This window comes from Zootoca vivipara, chromosome 1 (genome assembly GCF_965207765.1).
Source record: "Zootoca vivipara chromosome 1, rZooViv2.hap1.1, whole genome shotgun sequence".
Taxonomy (NCBI): Eukaryota; Metazoa; Chordata; class Lepidosauria; order Squamata; family Lacertidae; genus Zootoca; species Zootoca vivipara.
Genome location: NC_142582.1, coordinates 100,390,128 through 100,409,735, shown reverse-complemented (window position 1 = coordinate 100,409,735; position 19,608 = coordinate 100,390,128). Strand labels below are relative to the sequence as shown.

The window sequence follows — 19,608 nt, the reverse complement described above, 5'->3', positions numbered from 1 at the left end:
AATATAAGAGAGCTGCAGGTTTTGCTATAGTGGGTATTTGTAGTATGCCATACCCATTGGTAGAGAGCCTATTATTATTATTATTATTATTATTATTATTATTATTATTATTATTTCTATACTTCCTTTCACCTGAGGAACACAGGGCGGTTTACAATATAAAAACACAAAAATATGCAACATAGTAACAAACAAAAGTAATAACCACACACCCCAGTTTAAAAGGCCATGTTGTTGTTGTTGTTTAGTCGTGTCCGACTCTTTGTGACCCCATGGACCAGAACACGCCAGGCCTGCCTGTCTTCCACTGCCTCCCACAGTTTGGTCAGACTCATGTTGGTGGCTTCGAGAACACTGTCCAACCATTAAAAGGCCATAGGTTGTTTAGCCAAAGGCCTGGGAGAAGTGGGCTGGTTTTGCTTGGCTCCTAAATATATGTAAAGAAGGCAACAGATGAGCCTCCCTAGGGAGAGCATTCCCTCATAGGCATCAACTTCCGGATAGGAAAATAAGGGAAAATAAGGGATCAGTGGTGGCGCAGCACCGGAAGTCGCTTCTACGCATGTCTGGACATGCGTAGAAGCGACTTCCGGTGCCGGCTCTGCCCGATTTCCGGTGCCCAGACATGGGCAGAGCGGCACCAAAAATCTGTTCTGCTCATGTCCAGACACGCGCAGAAGCGACTTCCGGTGCCAGGCTGCCCGTGTCCGCATGTCTGGGCACCAGAAATCGCTTCTGTGCATTCTCGGGCATGTGCAGAGGCGATTTCCAAAGCCAAGTGAGCAAACAGCCAGCCAGGAGCCGGGACATGGTTGCCGGCGCCGGCAGGAGCTGCAAATCTCGGGGATTTACGGGATATTTTTCAATTCGGGAAATGGATTTAAATCCGGGTGTTTCCAGCAAAATATGGGAGACTTGACAGTTATGGCATTCCCTAAGCAGGGAGTCACAGCAGAAAAGGCCTGTTCTCCTGTTGCCGCCCTCTGGACCTCTCAGGGTCCAGGTTGGTTCATATGGGGAGAAGTATTGCAGTCCCGAGTCATTTAAGGCTTTATAGGTCAAAACCAGTGCTTTGAATTGGGCTCAGAAACTAATTGGCAGTCAATGCAGTCAGGCCAGGATTGGTGTTACATTAGTTCAGTATCTTTGATGTGCTGTGTATATGTAATAAAGACAGCAATATTTCATCATTCATAACATACCTTATTGTATTATCATTCATAGATAGGTAATGTTGAGACAGACTTCTGTCTGAAACCCCAGAGAGCCACTGTCAGTCAGTATAGGATAGTGCTTAACTAGTTGGGCCAATGGCCTGATTCAGTAAAAGACAACTTTTTACCCATATTATAAATTGTTTAATGTTCTATTAAAATTATTATATGCCTGTGATGTGAATCACATTTTTTTGAAGGTAAAAGGTAAAGGGTAAAGGGACCCCTGACCATTAGGTCCAGTCGTGACCGACTCTGGGGTTGCACACTCATCTCGCATTATTGGCCGAGGAGCTGGCATACAGCTTCCAGTTCATGTGGCCAGCATGACAAAGCTGCTTCTGGCGAACCAGAGCAGCACACAGAAAAGGTGCACAATAATAAATGATGCTTATTAATTGACTACAACCAAAAATAGGTTTTATTTTATAAGGGTTTGGTTTATTTATAGCTAAAGTAGTTGAAATCTTTCTGTTCATTTGCTTTTAAACAAATATTTGTATCCCACCTTTCCCCCATGTTTGTTCAAGGTGAGAAACTTAACATGAAATAATAGATGGAACTGTTAACACCAGCCAGACACAGTCAATATAGTGGAGGTTGGCTCAGATATTTTTACTACTGTCCTCTGGCTTTTTCTTCTCTAATATCTGATTTCTAATTTTGTTTCAGAAATGTTATTGCTTAAAGAACTTAAGGCTCCTGTCTTTCAGATACCACCTATAAAAGTGCAACCCAGATTACATCCTTTGTCTATATATTTCAGGTGAATCTCTCTAGTTCGTATCTGTTGTTGAGGAGAGCAGTACTAGCTTGTTTGCATCAGCTTGTACAAAGAGAGGCAGCTGAGGTATCTGAACATGCTGTGGCCCTTGCTAAAGACAGCAGAGAAGACTTTAGTCCAGGTAATATTGAGATTCAACAGACACATGCAGGCCACCATAACCGGGTATCATCCATCATGTTTTCCCCTCTTAAATGCTTTTTTGGTTTTGTGTAACTTGTATCTTGCCATGCAAAATCCTGCAGATATTTGTGTATTGCAAACTGACTGCTTGGAGGCACTCCTAAAAGGCACATGTTTATCTGTTCCAACCTATAGTTCTTCAAACTGAAGGACTGGGAGTTTGACTGCTGCACCACATCAAAACTATATCCTCATATAAAACTGTCATGCCAGAGAAATGAATCTGTCTCAGTCTTCTTTTTCTCATGGTAGTTTTGCATGTGCAAGGCTGGTGTTTTGTTTTGTTTTGCATGAAATCACTCACTTTGCAGTCTAAAGCAGTAGAGTCCAGAAACAGACACATTTGTGTTGTTTCTTTTTTGCCTGTTTTGTCTCTGATTTGCACACTTTGCTCAGAAAAGCATGTGTGCTGGCAAGCTGCTTCCAAATCTTTCATCATGCCTGGCTTCCTGCTTTCTGGATACACACAGTAATCCTTACTATGTTGTACTTGTCTTTTTGATGCCTACTGAAGACCTTCCTTCTTTAAGCTGAGACTGTTCCCAGTATTGGAATTACTTTAAAGATGTATAATCACATGTTGCTTGCTGTCCTGGGTGACTTTGGGAAGAAGGGTGGAATACAAATCACTGGCGGAGGAAGAGGAGTGGGGGGGGAGCACACCGCCCCTGGCGGCGCAATCCCGGTGGGGTGCCATCGCAGGTGCCCCCCGCCCGTGCTGGGTGCCCCACCCTCAGAGGCAGCGCTTCATGCCTTTGTGGGTGGCGTGCCACGCCAGCCCCACCCCCGCCTGCTCTCCGCCCCCACCCTCCGTTGCCGGAGCATGAAGCGCCGCCATTGATACAAATGAAATAAATACGTATTTTGATTCACGTAAATGGCTTGTAGGAGCTTATTTCTGACCTTATACTGTAACCTGGGATGTAGCTTTCATGATCTGTTGAAACACTAGCTTCATCCATGGCTGGTTTTGTGCCACAGAGGTAACCCAACAGAAGGAGGGGTATGGAAGTGTACAACCCTTCTTTTGGAGTCTGCTACCCATGCTGACCTAGCTAGTTTGTGGTCTGCTGTCTGAATGGACAGGGATCAGCATAACCCCCTCCCCTGAAATTGTGACTACCTCTGTCAGAAGTGACGATGTTTCTTTCATTTTTCTTCTTTCCAAGAAGAATGTTGGTCATATTAAAGGAATAGGCAACTGTATGTTGGAACAGACGGCTGAAATAAGTCCATTTGGACTATTGCTGTGGCTCTAAAAAATAATACAATGGCACTTCCCCCAAGACATTTTCTTACTATATGGGATCCTGGGGGGAAATCAGAGTCATGGTATGGAGGTAGGTAATGTCTTGAAGTGTGTTTGGTTTTAGTTATGCTTTGGGCATTAATGATGCTAGAGAGATGAGATGAGCAACAGCATTTTGATATTATTTCAGGGTTAAATATTTTGCCACAGTATTGCACTTAAAAACTTTTGTCAGCTTTTAAGTACTGTGATTCATGCTTGTTTCTCAGCAGATGAATTCAAATCACACTGTTGTTGCTTTTACAGGCATTAACATCAGAGAAGTAGGCCTTGAAGGTGCATTACTGAGCTTGTTGGACAAGGAACTGGATCCAAAACTATGTCAAGATATCAGAGAGACCCTGAGCCATATGCTTATATCAATGGGAGTGGAAAAACTCTCCTTCTGGCTTAAACTCTGCAAAGATGTTCTAGCTGCCTCTGCTGGTATGTGCTGATGCCTTCTTCCTAGAAAGTAGATTTTCTCATTATATAAATGAATCAACTGAACATACTATCAGCTGATATCTTAACCTATTTTGCAAGTAATTTCATGTAATGTGAGAAGAGTAACTCATAAACACTTCTAAGTCGGAAGACCACAGAGGAAAAGGAGGAGCCTCATGCAGCGGAATCATTGGAGGCCCTCCTCCAGTGACATCAGAAGGGAGTCAAGTGGCCCCAGGGAAATGGGCCTTCTCAGTGGTGGTACTTGATTTTATGGAATTCTCTTCCTAGCAAGGCTTTGCTGGTGCCTATGTCTTGCCACAAAGAAAAAGTTGTTTATTTTCCTAGACTGATAGTTTCTCTTAGTTTTGTGATATTTTAAAAAATATAAATCAGTCTCCTTTGCACCACTCCCCACACCTCTTGCTCATTCCTCCTCCCTATTCCTCCTGCTCCCCTTTTGCCCTGTTATACACCCCAAGCCTTTGACGGGTAAAGATCCATTAAGTGTTTTGCACTTTACCTCCCTGTTTGTATCTCAATGCAGATTTCATCACAGTGGTTTCAGTGGACACTACCCAAGAAGAAGAGGGAGCTCAAGGGGATGATGAATTTGCATTAGCTTTGGAGAACGATGAAAAGCTGCACCCCTTCCCTCATCCTCGATGGTCTACTAGAGTATTTGCTGCAGAGTGTGTGTGTAAAATTATCGCCCAGTGTGAGAACGCAGGCAACGCTCACTTTGACATAGCTCTGGCACAAGAAATGAAGCAAAGAGATTCAAGAGGTATGTCCTAATGTTTATGCAGACATCAGCTGCAAGGAAGTGGGTTTAGGATTGCAGTCTAAATTTAATTTGCCAAACTGTAGCTTAATGGTATCCAACAAAATCTCTTTGCAGCTATTGCAATAGACATTCATTGAGATGTGTATTCAGATTATTGTTAGTACGCTCATTTGTGAGCGAGAGAAAAATGAATACTCTTGAAGAACAAAGAGGTTTGTATATTTATTATGGCACAAACTTTTCAGAGACTAGAGTCAACTTAATGCAGATAGTATTATTAGATACATGTTGTATTGTCCTCAGTTGGCAGGTGGATTTAGATGGGTGGGGGAAATGTAACAGTGGGGTCAAATGGCCATTTGAGTAAAAAAAAACTAACCACAGTTTGGCTTCCTGTCCTGCTACATATACTAAGCTGCCATCTAGCAGTAGCCATTCCATCAGGCTATAGGAGAGAGATATGGTTCTACGGATCCTTTCTTCCAGCTCTGCTGAAAGGCCAGACATTTTGCTCATCCTCTCCTTGAACTGTTTCCATTCCAGCTGGGCATTTTCAGTAACTCTGTAACTATGAACTAATGCCCAAGATTGCCTTTCCCCCTCCTCCCTCCCAATGCTTCCTCCTTTTTCTGTAATGTCTCTTAGATGTTAATCCTCAGGGTAGGGGATGTTTTTATAACTTGTGGCTTTAGACTACTCTGGAGCCTTTTTTGATTGGAGAGTAAACCTGGGATTTTGTCATCCAACGCTGCTATTGTGTTATTTTGCAGACATTTGAACTTTAATTGAATTAACATGGGCTTTTTATATTTCAAGACCATTTTGGCCTGCTTTTTCCATATAGGGTAATGGTTGACGCTTCTGATGAAATCTGGTCCATAAAGTTAATGCCATAATAAATTTGTTACATCTTTTAGATGTCTCAAACGCTTTGATTGTTTTTCTTCTGCTACAGACTAACACAGCTTTATCCCTGGAAGTTAATATTACCTAAGCAAACTTTTCCAGATGTTGCACCTAAACATTGACGCTATGCAGAATGTTGACAATCTGCAGTTGTTATCGGTGGTTTCCTGGTTCAGCAGGAAATGATGCCTATTTATGTATAGGTTACAATTCAGAGGACGGGAAAGAAGAGGGGGTGGGAGATAGGCACCAATGCTTTAAGTGTCCACACTAAAATACATTTTTCATATTAACAAAATGATGTTTGCCTTCCCCACCCCACCAGATGATTTCCTAGTACTGCACTTAGCTGACTTGATCCGCATGGCTTTTATGGCTGCCACTGATCACAGTGACCAGCTTCGTCTTTCTGGCCTTCAGATGTTGTTAATTCTTGTTCGGAAGTTTGCTGCTGTGCCGGAGCCAGAGTTCCCAGGTCATGTGATTCTGGAACAATATCAAGCAAATGTAAGTAGGCTTTTGGTTCTAGAAGCGTTTGAAAAATAAAATGCATATTAAGAGTTAACTCTACATTGCACTTGAAAACGTGTTATAAAGGAATATATTATTGGCGTCTTACTACACAGGCTGAATAGAATTTATAACAATAGCCATTACTGTAGTGAATCAAGAGCTGGTTTTGTGAATGTGTGGTGGAACTGGCCTATTTTGGAAAATATTTTATAACATATGTTACTATAACATAGCTTACCAAATTACCAGTATGAAGAGTAGCAGAAACCAGATAGCCTCTGTGGCAGCTGAAATGTATAACTTGGTCCCGAAATGTTCATCAAGTTGGCAAACTATTAGGAATAATTCTGCATGTTGCACCTTTTGCCTTTTAAGAGAATCATACTCAGATTTGTAAGAATATGTTAACTGGGCCAGTTTCTTCAGAATATTCAAATATTTTTTAGCATGTTATCAAATTATTTTATTTTAGGTTGGTGCAGCGCTTAGACCGGCTTTTACTTCTGAAACACCACCTGATGTAACAGCAAAAGCATGCCAGGCAAGTTTTAAAAAAACTATATGTATTCAAATTTCATCAACTCTTGACCAATCACAGGTAAAACTTGATAAAGATTATCTTTATCTTGTCTCTTTAAAATTAATATTAGAGACTGCTTCACCTCTGAACATTAAATATAATTGCATAATGGGCTTGCCAGAGCAGAGAGAAAGCTAATAACCTAAGTAAGTAAGTAAATAAGAGAGCACAAACCCAGGCATAGTGTTTTGTAGCATTACAAAAATAACTATATTGTTTGCTGTTGTATCATACTAGGTTTGCAGTGCCTGGATAGCAAGTGGTGTAGTAAGTGACCCTAGTGACCTTCAGAGGGTTCATCAATTGCTTGTGACATCCTTGACCAAAATACAGGCGGGACAAGAAGCCCAAAGTCAACTGTACAATGAAGGCACATCAGTTATGGAGATCCTAGCTGTGTTGAAAGCTTGGGCAGAGGTATTTTTTAATATACATATTTATGGTGGCACTAGTGCTTTGCAATTGTAATTTGTGGATAGACATTTGAATATCTACAGGGGTTAACATCTAGTTTTGAGTTGTGGTGTTTGGCAAAAACATCTGGATTTTACCCTGATGTTCACGGAATTGGGGAGCATTTCCTATTTCCTTACTGGAGAACATTCCTATTTGCTTATACTGAGTCAGACCATTGGTCCATTCAGTTGTCAGGGCTGGAGTCAGATGCACGAAGAAGCAGAGTCAGTTGCCAGTGAAGTTAACTGTTTATTCAAGGAAACGGCATACAACTCAGCAACACTTCCCAGTAGGTTTTGCCCCTATATTCAGTGGCCTTTCGACGAGACTGTCCTTTCACATTGTTGTTTCAACAGGTCTATATAGTTGCAGTGGAAAGGCAGAAAAAGCAAAGCGATGTCAACAGACCACCCTTGGTAATAAACATCACAGAGGAGAGCTGCAAGGATCAAATATCTTCAGTGGATGAACTTCTGGAGCTAGTCCAAGCAGATCTGGGCAATCTGAGCAAACTCTGGCTTGCTGCACTCCAGGATTATACTCTCTTAACTTTGCCTTCAGAATTTGCCTCTCAACTTCCTGCTGAAGGTAGGCAGGCAAATAGAACAATACAATTTCATTTCATTCATTTCTATGCTGCTTTTCACTCACACAAGTCACAAAGCGGCTTACAAAGGATAACAATAATAGAACATCACAATTACAACATAAATCATATAAAATAAGTAACAAATCATCAGCAAAAAAATTACAAATCAGCAGTAAAACAACCACCTTCTGTAAAACACTATTAACAACACAACTAACTAAAAATAAGCTAAACAACACAAGTCATAAGATTCACAAGGCATTGTTGCACTCATAACAAAACAAGATTAACAAACAACCAAAAACAAACCAAGCACTGTTGAATTCTCTCTCTCTCTCTCTCTCTCTCTCTCTCTCTCTCTCTCTCTCTCTCTCACACACACACACACACACACACACACACCCTTCCCCACCCCATGACTCAGTTCATCTAAATACATACAGTGGTACCTCGCTTTGAGACCGCAATCCGTTCCGCGGAGGCGGTAGCTCGCTGAAGCAGTCGCTCGCCAAAGGCACGCTTCTGCGTGTGCATGAAGCACCAATAGAGTGCTTCTGCGCACGCACGCACTGCGCAGGTCGCGTCTGCGCATCTGACGCCACAGAACCCGGATGTAAACACTCGCCGAGGTAGGCATAAACCGAGGTTTGACTGTACACATAAAATACATTCTGCAAATACATACTAACTTTGATGCCACATAGTTTGGGCCTGATTCTGTAAATTAACGAACAACAACAACAACTTTTTTATTTATACCCTGCCCTCCCCAGCCAAGGCCGGGCTCAGAACGTAGCCAGTAACATGTTGTCAGCAAAAAATTAAAATGAAATGTTTAAAAATGTGGATGCATAAGTAACAACAACAACAACAACAACAACAATTTATTATTTATACCCCGCCCATCTGGCTGGGTTTCCTCAGCCACTCTGGGCGGCTTCCAACCGAATATTAAAAACAATACAGCTGAAACTGTATTGAGTGAGAAGATGCCTGTAAGATTGCAGAATTTAAAAAGAAGTTTACTGAAGTCATCTTTGATGATTTGTGAATATTACTTTTAAAGAATAACTAGCCAAACCTTCCTCATTGTTTAACCATAAAAAGTGTAATTAAAGTAGTAAATACAAAGATACCTTGAGCTGTTTGGAATATGCTAAACATTTGTTGCTTTTAATTGTAGGTGGTGCTTTCTATACTGCAGAGACAATTGAAAATTCAAGGCCACACTATCAAAACTCCTGGGCATTGATTCTCCATGCAACAGCTTTGTGGCTTACCAGCACAGGTTTTCTTGTAGGTGACGCAGATGAAGGTCTATCTAATCTCTCTCGACCTGTCACCCCAACTACAATGTGTCAAGATTCAACATCTAGAGCTGCTGTAAAATCACCTGAAGATGTGAACACTGATAGATTTCATCTTGTTTTGGGTTAGTAAATGCATGAACTTTTCCTGGTGTTATTTTCTCATGTATTTTTTCCGATTGTTGTGGGAAATCAGTATGAGCTGTTAGGCACATGTCGAAGTGGTTAATACGCTACTGTTGATAAAATTGCTGCATTTTATGGGATTACTACAGAATTTCACCATTATTTCATTGAATCAAGCCAGTGGTCCATCTATTTGAGCTAATTGTCCCATCTAACTGAGAACTGTTAACCCAGAATGTCAGAGGATCTGAAACCCAGTTCTCCCAGTCTCTGGGAACTAGAATTTTATTTACTTATATCTTATTTGTTAAAAGATTTCCAATCTGCCCTTCATGTTGAATGATCTCAGGGTGAATAACAATTTAAAACAAAACAAAACTGAAACATACAGTTGGAAGAGTACTAATATATATTAGTATATTGAGCACAGGCCCAATAAAAATCATATTTCAAATGCCTGGTGCAAAAAGCTGGCACCAAAAGATGGATAACAACAGCACAAGTCAAATTTCAGTGGCCAGTCAATTGACTGATGTTTTATTGGAAATTCAACTCTGATTCTGTTCACAGCATAATTTCTCCCTTCTCTTCTTAGGAATTAGTGTGGAATTTCTATGTTCTCCTCGGTCAGATTCAGGCATGGAAAATATTACTTCTTGCCTACATGCCTTACGAGTGCTGCTTGATGTTCCTTGGCCAAGGTCTAAGATTGGTGGCGATCAGGTAACAATCTCTTGAAAATCCTAAGTATGAATTATGAATTGTTCAGTGTTACAATAATTGCTTCTGCCCGACATCTCTAAGAAATTGCTTCCTTTGTTTTCTCTCATTGTGATTTCTCATGACATAATGTGAAGGCCGCTTGAAATAGCCTCTGTGATACATTTCACCATGTGTGTTGCTGCATTGTGTGTTCCACACTTTTCCTGTTTCCCTTTATACAGGAGCTGAGTGTTGAGCTGCTGAATGTTTTACATCGGCTTATAGTGACAAGAGAGTCCCCTGACATTCAACTTGCTGCTCTAGAAGTTGTTCGACAGATTCTTTTTGCAGCTCAGGAACATGTCAAGGAAAAACGTAGAAGTGCAGAAGGTATTGTTCTTGTTGTCATTTAACTTAATATGCTGGCTTTCCACACACAAGGTGGCTTACATAAAATCAATTGAAGACAATACATAAAAACTGCATAAAAACAAAGCAAAATACAAAAAAAGAAAACAAACAGGAGAAAACCAACATCAGTTAAAAACAAGCAAGATCTCATACAATAAACGGTTGGGAGTTGCGAGCCACGCAGGTTTCATGCTTCTCTCTTCTCTGGCTCAAATTTCTCCTGCCACCCTTAAGCAGGGCCCTTCTTATTATGTGTTAGAATTGGCTAAATATCTTATTACCATCGTAGGTAAAAATAAATAAATTGCTGCGGTTCTTTTCACCGGTAGCGTAATGCTAATAGTAGATTTTTAACCTGTATTTCTAATTTATTTCCATATTTGCCCTGCATTAGATTATTTCTGAGAATGGGAGCTGAGCCCATATAGGTTTATTTTAGTTAGTGATGGTAATTTAAACCACCCCCTCCTTTTAATAATGAACATAGCTGTTAAGCATAGTATGCATCAGAATTAATATACAGTGGTAGCTCGGGTTACTAACACTTTGGAAGTAGTACCTCGGGTTAAGAACTTTGCCACAGGATGGGAACAGAAATTAATTGTGCGCTAGTGGCGTGGCGGCAGTGAGAGGCCCCATTAGCTAAAGTGGTACCTCAGGTTAAGAACGGTTTCAGGTTAAGAACGGACCTCCGGAATGAGTTAAGTTCGTAACCAGAGGTACCACTGTAGCATGTGTTAACAGTTGGCATTCATACCCTACAAGTGAAACAACTGTTGTTTCTTTCTTCCCAAAGAAGCCCAAGGTGCTGGGGCTAAATAAATATGTCTTCAGCAGGTGCCAAAAGGAATACAATGCAGGTGCCTGCCTGATATCAATAGGCAGGGAGTTCCATAGCACACTAAAAGGTCAAGATCTTTCAGGTGTGGTGCAGGTATTATGTGCCAGTTCTGCCGATTGAGGCAGTTGGGTGGGTACATATGGAGTAAGGTGATCCTGTAGGTAAACTGCTCTCCACGTTGTTAAGGGCTTTATATACTAACACATTGAACTCAGCCTGGTAGCAGATCAAGTGGAGACCTCTCAGCACAGGTGTTTATATGCTGACAAGACCTCACTCCTATCTATCTCTGTCCTTCCATTTTAGTTGATGACGGAGCTGAAGAGAAGGAAACCTTGCCGGAGTTTGGAGAAGGCAAAGACACAGGAGGGCTGATACCTGGAAAGTCCTTAGTCTTTGCAACCCTGGAGATGTGTGTGTGCATTCTCGTAAGGCAGTTGCCTCAGCTTAACCCTAAGATAACGGGCAGCCCTGGAATTACATCTGGAAAGCCTCAGTTGTTATCGGAGAATGGAAGCAGACTAGTATCAGTGGCATTAGGAATCCTCTCTGATGTTCCTGCAGTCTGCTCACCAGAAGGTAGGATGCTCCCAAGATGTTTCATTTGCCAGGAAGATAGAAGCAGTGTAGGGAGTGATTCTCCCATTCTAGGAATGCAAGCTCAATACTTGTCCTTTGTATAATGTGCACCAGAAGGTATTTCTTCCTAACCATAATATTTTCATCACCCCTTTGTCATATCCTACAGGAAGCATTGCCGTTCTTCCTACTATCTTGTATCTGATTATTGGAGTTCTCAGAGAAACTGCTGTGAAATTACCCACAGGCCAGTTGCCTTTGACTGTTGCTTCATCGTTACAAGCTCTTAAAGGAGTGCTGTCTTCTCCCATGGCCCGGGCAGAGAAGAGCCGAACTGCTTGGAACGAATTGCTCCGCAGTGCTTTGGTCACTATTCTTAACTTTTGGGATCAAGGTATTAAGGCTGAGGAAGGTGTTTGGTCTGTAACTCAAGACAGTATAAGAGTGGGGGATGAGGTCTGCCAACAATTAAATATCATAAACACCATACCAATGAGTGATTCCTAGTAAGTAGTATGCAACATTTAGTCTAGTACTAATACAGTCTGGATACAAAAAATGAAGTTCCAGGTAACCTCTGGCATCTGAACAAGTTTCTGGTAACTTATATGTGACAGTTGGGTTGCTGAAGAAGGTAGGGAGTTGGCTTCTTCACCCTTTATGGTGCTTCTTAGACCTTGCTGCCTCCTCTACCCAGAGTCCCTACTTTGCTCTCTTCACAGCTCAGTTTGCTCTCTCAATCCCACTGCACTTTGGGCAGAACTTGGCTTACACACATTTCTTCCCCTTGTCAGACCCTTCTTCCATACCTATCTTTGCTTTCTCTACCGTTTTGATGTTGTGCATCTTTTTAGAGCCGAGCACCTTCTGTTCCTGCCTTCTACTCACTTTTCTTCTCTTTTTTTTTCAAAAGCCTTTGGATGCCGCTCATTGTTCACACCTTTCCTTCTTTTTCTCCCAAAGGACTTCCCTGGAGGAATGACTTAATCAGAGTTGAGGCTTCCCAGAGCACACCTGAGTAAGGCTCAGCTCTGGAAGATACATAGTAGCAGTAGCAGTAGTAATAATGGAGATGAAGCAGTCATGTTAAGACAGATGGTCTGTCTGGCCCATTATTTGGGCTGGCCAACAACATTCCATGATCTTAGGCAGAGGTCTCATCCATGGCATCTTCTTAACTGCAGATGACTAAAAAGGTCCTGGAAAGTTATCCACCCTTGCTCTATATTGTAGCTTTTTAATACAAAGCAAATGCATACAATTTACTTTTAAAAAAAATCTGACCGAAAAGGAGGGCTCAAACACTCTTCAGCAATAGTTGGTGTTGAGTAAAAGTTCTTAAGAGTATCTAATCTCCATGCTTAAAAATGTATGTTTATCTACCGTGTTTAGCTGAAAAATCTGTTGATTTGTGATAAAATTGATCTTAGCATCTTGATTTATGTATTTTGATTGATGAAATGCACCAGTTTCAGAACACAAATCTAAGATTGTTTTTAATTGGTAGATGGTGCTCATCAAGAATTGGATGAAGGTAGTTTGCTGACTGCAGTCACAATATTCATTTTGTCTACAAGTCCAGAAGTTGTTACCATGGAGTGCCTTCAGAAGTGTTGCATTGAAAAGTTTCAGTCAGCAATGGAATCTAAAGATCCTATTGTAAGTCCTGCATATTGTTTTCATTCTTTAGAAATCTACAATTGCTATGTTTTTATGTTCAGCCTTGAATGGTTTATTTAGAATGCTTCTATCTCACTGTATAGCCTTGGAGACCCTCAAAGCAGCTTGATTCTCAAAATAAAAGTTCACATTCAGCTTTGGTATCAGGAACAGAAATAACATGGCAACACTTATTCTGGTGAAATTTCCTCATCCTTAGTCTTCTCTGGTGTCGACATTCAGCCTCTGCCTACTAGGCAGCAGAGCCCACTGATTATCACTAAGGCAATTCTAGGGCAAGACAGTAGAAAATCTCTCAGCCCATGATGAAGGCAAGTCTTTGTCTTGCACTGAATGATGGCTGCTTCAACCATCTGAAGTAAAGTAAATGGCTTACAGGGGAAAGGGTCTTTTCACCTGGGATGCATCTCTTATGGGAGACACACCTGGGGTCTTTGTTATTGTCTTTTAGGCACCAGGCAATACTTTTTGTCCTCCCAGATTTATATTTCCCCTTGCTATGATAGTGTTCATACTGATTATTACAAACTGCCCTGGAATTTTTGCAGGGCAGTATAGAAATGTGTTTTATACAAACAAATACCAAATTAACAATTGCTTACTTTGAGTTAATGGTCTTAAACAGGGGTCAGCAACCTTTTTCAGCTGTGGGCCGGTCCACCGTCCCTCAGACCATGTGGTGGGCCGGACTATATTTTTTTGGGGGGAAATGAACGAATTCCTGTGCCCCACAAATAACCCAGAGATGCATTTTAAATAAAACATGTGATTCCCGGACCGTCCACGGGCCAGATTGAGAAAGCGATTGGGCCGTATCCGACCCATGGGCCTTAGATTGCCTACCCCTAGTCTTAAATTTTGGGATTTTAAACAAGTGGCAAAAGTTTGCAGGCAGGTATGCAATTTTATTTATAGCATCATTAAGAACATGCTGCATAGAAATAAATTTTTACACATTTCATATCGCGTCATCATCTGAGAAGACGAGTCCTTGGACTTTGATAACTGGATGAAATGATGGTCTATCTAGATATGTTCATTACCTTTTCTACCTTTAGAAACCACTAAACCAGGCATAGGCAAACTCAGCCCTATAGATGTTTTGGGACTACAACTCCCATGATCCCTAGCTAACAGGACCAGTGGTCAGGGATATCTAATATAGTACATCTTGTGGAAAAGCTAAAAAGTATGCTTTCTTCTGTTTGATACTGAAGGGTTGGGGTGTTTTTTTTGTACGGATCTCAGCATTTCTATTTTGATTTGGGCAATATGGAGTCCCTAAGTTCAAGGTCACTGCACATAGAACAGCTTACAGCTACCAGAAAGAGGGAAAGAAGACAGTGTACTCATATATGCTGGTATCTGGCAGCACACCTGCATTAATACTCCTAGTTTACTCTGGTCTTTTCCTGCCATATCTGAAAGCAGATCTTGCTACTGACATTGGTGCAGTCTTCTTCTGCTTCTGATAAATGTACTGATACACAGGACACCCCCCCCCAAATGCAGTTCAGCAGTGCTCTCTAATACTACATGTTTGTGTTTTAACTTGGAATTTTCCTTTGTCTTTTTAGGTGCAACTTAAATGCTACCAACTTCTCCTTACCATTTTCCAGTATCCAAATAGAACTATCTCATATCCTTACATTCATTCACTGGCGTCATCAATTGTTTGCAAACTGCAGGAAACGGAGAAAGTCAAGCCTGAGAATTCTGCTGAACTTCAGGTTATTCAGGAAGGGATAAAAGTCGTGGCTGCTGTTATAGCTCTCGCCGAGGAGGAACATCGTAAGTGTCTTTTGTAGGGCAAAATAGATTGACGTCTGGAATCGGTTGCTAATTAAAATATGTCTCTGTTAATGCAATTTCAGTTGTGACAATATGTTCAGGACTCATGACAGTGCTAATGTGTTAACATTTCATCACTTGGAGACTACTTCTAAAAGTATTCTTTAAATTATTACTTAATCTAGCAAATGCATGCAGTGTTGGAAAAACCTTCTGAGCACAATAACCCTAGTCCAAAACATCTGGAGGGCCGAAGTTTGGGGATGCCTGCTGTAGACTATAGCCAAAGTCAAAAATACATTTTATTGTATCACTTGGTTTTTAAAATGCCATTAATAACTTTGCATTTACCTTTTTCTGTTGTTGACAATCTCTTTGTATATAAATAGTCTTCGGAGGAATTCTCTGCTTGATTCCAGATATTTGGCCACTAAGAAAAGGTGGGAAGGTCAGGTGGCAAGCAGCTGGAAGGGTACTTGCTAGAGGCAGGGAGAAGTAAAGGCTCTTCTGTCATAGTAAAGCCACTTGTTAGCCCCTTCCAAGGGCTTAAATTCAAAACCCACCCATGCTCCCACATTGAGATTGGCCCCAGGAAGGGCACTCAGAGCGGGGGGGGGGGGAGCCCTAAATAACTAGTTGCAACAATGATTTTAACAGTGCAATCCAGTGCATGGTTACTTAGAAGCAAATCCTGCTGGGTTTAGTGGGGTTTGCTGTTATGTTTTGAACTGCAGCCTAAATGATGTTTGTGAAGTTAGTGGTATTAATCATTTGCTTTTCATTTTTCACAGGAGCTCAGCTAGTGGCTTGCTTTCTCCCAATCCTTATTTCTTTTCTTTTGGACGAGAACGCCCTAGGATCAGCTACGAGTTCAGCAAGGAGTCTTCATGAGTTTGCTTTACAGTACCTGATGCAGATTGGTCCACAATATTCCTTAGTCTTCAAAAAACTAATGGCTTCTTCTCCGCCAATGAAGGCGAGGCTTGAATCGGCCGTGAAGGGCAATCAGGAAAGCATCAAGGACAAGGCAACACCTAGGCACTCCAAGAATCCTGGGAAAAGTATTCAGCTAAAGACCAACTTTCTGTGAATAATGTTTTAAATCCTAAGCACTTTGATAAAACACGGCAAACTGCCCCTTTTCATTTCTAGCTGCCCTTGTAATGAAGTAGGGTTTTAATTTTAATTTCATTCTGCTAAACTTTGAAAATCAGCACATTATAACCCAATTCCAGAGATGTGCATGCATGTGCCTGCCTACACACTGACTCAGTCAGTAGTAGGAACTACATTCACAGCCAGTACTGCTGTATATGGACATGGGAAACCCATAGGCTCTGCATTCACAGCTCCCAATCCAGAAGAGGGTTCCTCCTGCTCAATCAGGGTGCAGACAGACTTTATATCATTTTTTTAACCATGTTACTAGCTTCTTTAAGTTCTTTCTTGGCACTGTGCAGCATTCTAACCTAATGAAGATTTTATTAGATATGTAGGAACCTTGACATGCTTATTTATTTCACACTTTGATATTAGCACAAATACATCAAAGGAAATCCTGTCCGATCTGTCAATGCACAATGTAACAGAACCATCCATGCCCCCATATATTGCTTTTTATTACCATTATTACTTTGGTTAGCAGTTCCCAGTGTGGAACAATCGACACTTAAAAACAAACCACTTGTCATTTTTAAAAGCAGTTTTGCAGGTTAAGCATTGAGAGCTGCTTCAGCAAAAATACTAATGAATTACTGAGTACGTGTTCACGTTTAGCTCCCATGGAGTATGGTAAATGTACATCTTTGCCCATAAGCAGGAAATTTTATATCTTGCACTAGGATTAATGGCACAAAAATGTGGCTAGCTCAAGGTGGAGTGTTAATTCAGGGGGCAGCAGTTGCCACCAGGGCTCCAGGTTTGGAATATCGTTTGACTAGGCTCAGATACATAAATCTGGGATACTATTCAACACTAAGCCGCAGTAGTTGTTGAAAATACTAATACTGCAATCACAGTTGAATTGTAATTTTAATTCATGAATTCCTTTCAATGCTGTAACATGTTCCAGCTGCTAATTTTAGCAAACGACATCATCAAGTAAAAGTATTGGATGTTCTCTTGGTCTCTTGTGAACTGCCTTTGGATCTTCAGATGGAGGGCGACATACAAATTTAATAAATACAAATAAAATAATAATAGTCCATAAAAGTATGTAAAATCACTTTTGTGTATCTTAAATCCACACATGAAGTACTATTGGGAACTTTAGGTTCTCATGACTGTAATGAAGCTCTACTTATCTGAAGGATTTATATTTCCAAAGTTAAGCACATATATGTATGATTGAACATACCTTATACTATCCACAAAATCCCACCTAGGCAGGAAATATCTTCTTAAATTTATCATGCTATTGCTAAAGAGGTGGTTAAAGCTTTCATATTTTGTTAATAATATGAAAACTGCTCTGATGCACAGTTTCTCTGCATAAGATACCTCATTCTCTATCATGATCATTTGATGATCTCCCCATGGGCAAATTTGATGTATCGACTCAAATGCATAGGAATCAAAGGGAGATTTATTAAAGTGGGCTTGTATTGTATTCAGTTGCAAATGAGTCATTGGAATAAACAAAACATTACATCTTGGCAGTGGATTGTATTTTAGTATAGAGGCCTATACTAATAGTGTGAGCTATTAATTGTTTTAAGAATTGTATTGGCGACCATTGCCTTTTTGTGCCAGTATTATCTGAAATAAACCAAATGCTAGGATATTTACAGTATTTCCATCTTAATAATTAGTAGAAAAATAAAAAAATATCATCCATAGAACTGAGACTCAGGAATGTGTACTGTATTTTGCTATACATTTTGTATGTAAAATTGTAAATTGTACAGAATTGACCATTTGAACAAAATTCTAACAAGTCATTTTTCTAATTTACATAAAGCTAATTTTCTTCACTTAAATTGGTGTGCTTGCTATTTTATTAATAAAACCTGATTTTAAATTTTTTTTAAAACTACAACCCTTGCCTTAAGTACATTTTTAAACAAGTTGGTCTCTTAAACTATTACTTCTGTTCCTTCCCACATTTGGGATACACTGGCATTCAACTTCTCTATAGGCTTATCCACAGTTAACATTTGCCATGTTCTTTCCAAGCAGAATCTTTAAATGCTCTGTGCCAAAGCTTTTTTTAAAATAAAAATAAAAAATCCTCCAGGCTTTGCCCATGAAAACCCACTCTTTAAAGCTGAATCAGAGCAAACATCAATCCATGTTTTCCATCAAAGTTTGCTCCTATTAAAAGAGCAGGTTTCCACAGGGAAAAGAGCAAAAAAAAGGGGTGTGTGTGCTCAGACAGAGCTTTAAATTGCAGACTGTGCCTGGAAAGAGTGGAGGAAAGGTACGTGTAGGTAAGTGCTTTATTTAGAATTAGAAATGTTACTAAGGAAGTATTCTTCAATATAAGTGTAGCAAAGTTTGAACATCTTGGTAGAACTTTCTGTAGGCTTTGAAACCAGTCAATTGTGGCTATTGGTGGTGTAACGGTGAACTTGTAACAAGTGGATCTACTCCTGGACAGCAGTCTTTTACAAGTAGAGCATAAAGGGGACAACTGTTCCCAGCATCTGTTGTTCAGAGTTAATATAGTATATATAGGCATGGATATTTCATTCATTTACAGATTGGAACCCCTCTTTTCTAGTGTTCTCAAAGCAGCTCTCAATGTTCATAAAACACCATGGCTGCATTAAAAACCCTGTTTTTAAAACAAAACCAGACCAGCTGGAGCAGACACCTTGAAGTCTTCACCTGCCTGTCCTGGTCCTTCCTACATGTTTTTGATGGGTCTGTGCTGTGGGAGGGAGATGGTCCAGAAGAAGCAGAGGTCTCAGGGTGTCCACCTGTCAACAGGTATTTCTTTAATAAAGTTGCTTAACTTGTTTAACACCACCCATTCTCTCCTCACCACCACCACCACCTTTTGAAAACCTCTCCCATTCTTCTGGCATAGGTTTTCAGGATCCAAAGGGCACAGTCCTTCTCAACATCACAAGAAACCATCACATCCCTATATCCAATTGATGTTCACAGCTTGTTTGTTTTTGGAAGAAGTGCAACATATTAGAGCAGAATTAAGGATTGATAATAAATTATTTGAGGCATGTATGTAATTTTTTTAAAAAAGATTTAGAACTCCTCTCCCACATCATGACTTGCGCTGTCGTAGCTGCTAGTCTCATTTGTAGGCTCTGTCCAAGAGCAGGAACTGCAGAGGCAGCTCAAAAAATGCTGGATGGGAAAATCCAGAAATGGCATCTACACACAGAACATTCTTTTTTGCATAATAAATACCCAGAAGATAAGTTTCTTCATATATGGAAGCCTATTTTCAATCACTGAAATAT

The 19,608-nt window shown here is 40.5% G+C and overlaps 1 protein-coding gene across 2 annotated transcripts in view; it reads left to right on the top strand.

Moving 5' to 3' along the window:
- HEATR5A (HEAT repeat containing 5A) overlaps positions 1-18,162 on the top strand; it is a 57,993-nt gene extending 39,831 nt beyond the window's left edge. For both annotated transcript variants that reach the window (XM_035109925.3, XM_035109897.3), the window contains 15 exons: positions 1,981-2,119; positions 3,737-3,916; positions 4,464-4,703; positions 5,935-6,116; positions 6,595-6,663; positions 6,940-7,119; positions 7,515-7,746; positions 8,931-9,179; positions 9,776-9,903; positions 10,125-10,272; positions 11,441-11,713; positions 11,883-12,107; positions 13,221-13,372; positions 14,971-15,184; positions 15,976-18,162. In XM_035109925.3, coding sequence (XP_034965816.2) covers positions 1,981-2,119; positions 3,737-3,916; positions 4,464-4,703; positions 5,935-6,116; positions 6,595-6,663; positions 6,940-7,119; positions 7,515-7,746; positions 8,931-9,179; positions 9,776-9,903; positions 10,125-10,272; positions 11,441-11,713; positions 11,883-12,107; positions 13,221-13,372; positions 14,971-15,184; positions 15,976-16,274 — 2,910 coding nt within the window. In that variant the 3' untranslated portion in view covers positions 16,275-18,162. The remainder of the gene's footprint in view (positions 1-1,980; positions 2,120-3,736; positions 3,917-4,463; positions 4,704-5,934; positions 6,117-6,594; positions 6,664-6,939; positions 7,120-7,514; positions 7,747-8,930; positions 9,180-9,775; positions 9,904-10,124; positions 10,273-11,440; positions 11,714-11,882; positions 12,108-13,220; positions 13,373-14,970; positions 15,185-15,975) is intronic.
- The last annotated feature ends 1,446 nt before the right edge of the window (positions 18,163-19,608 follow it).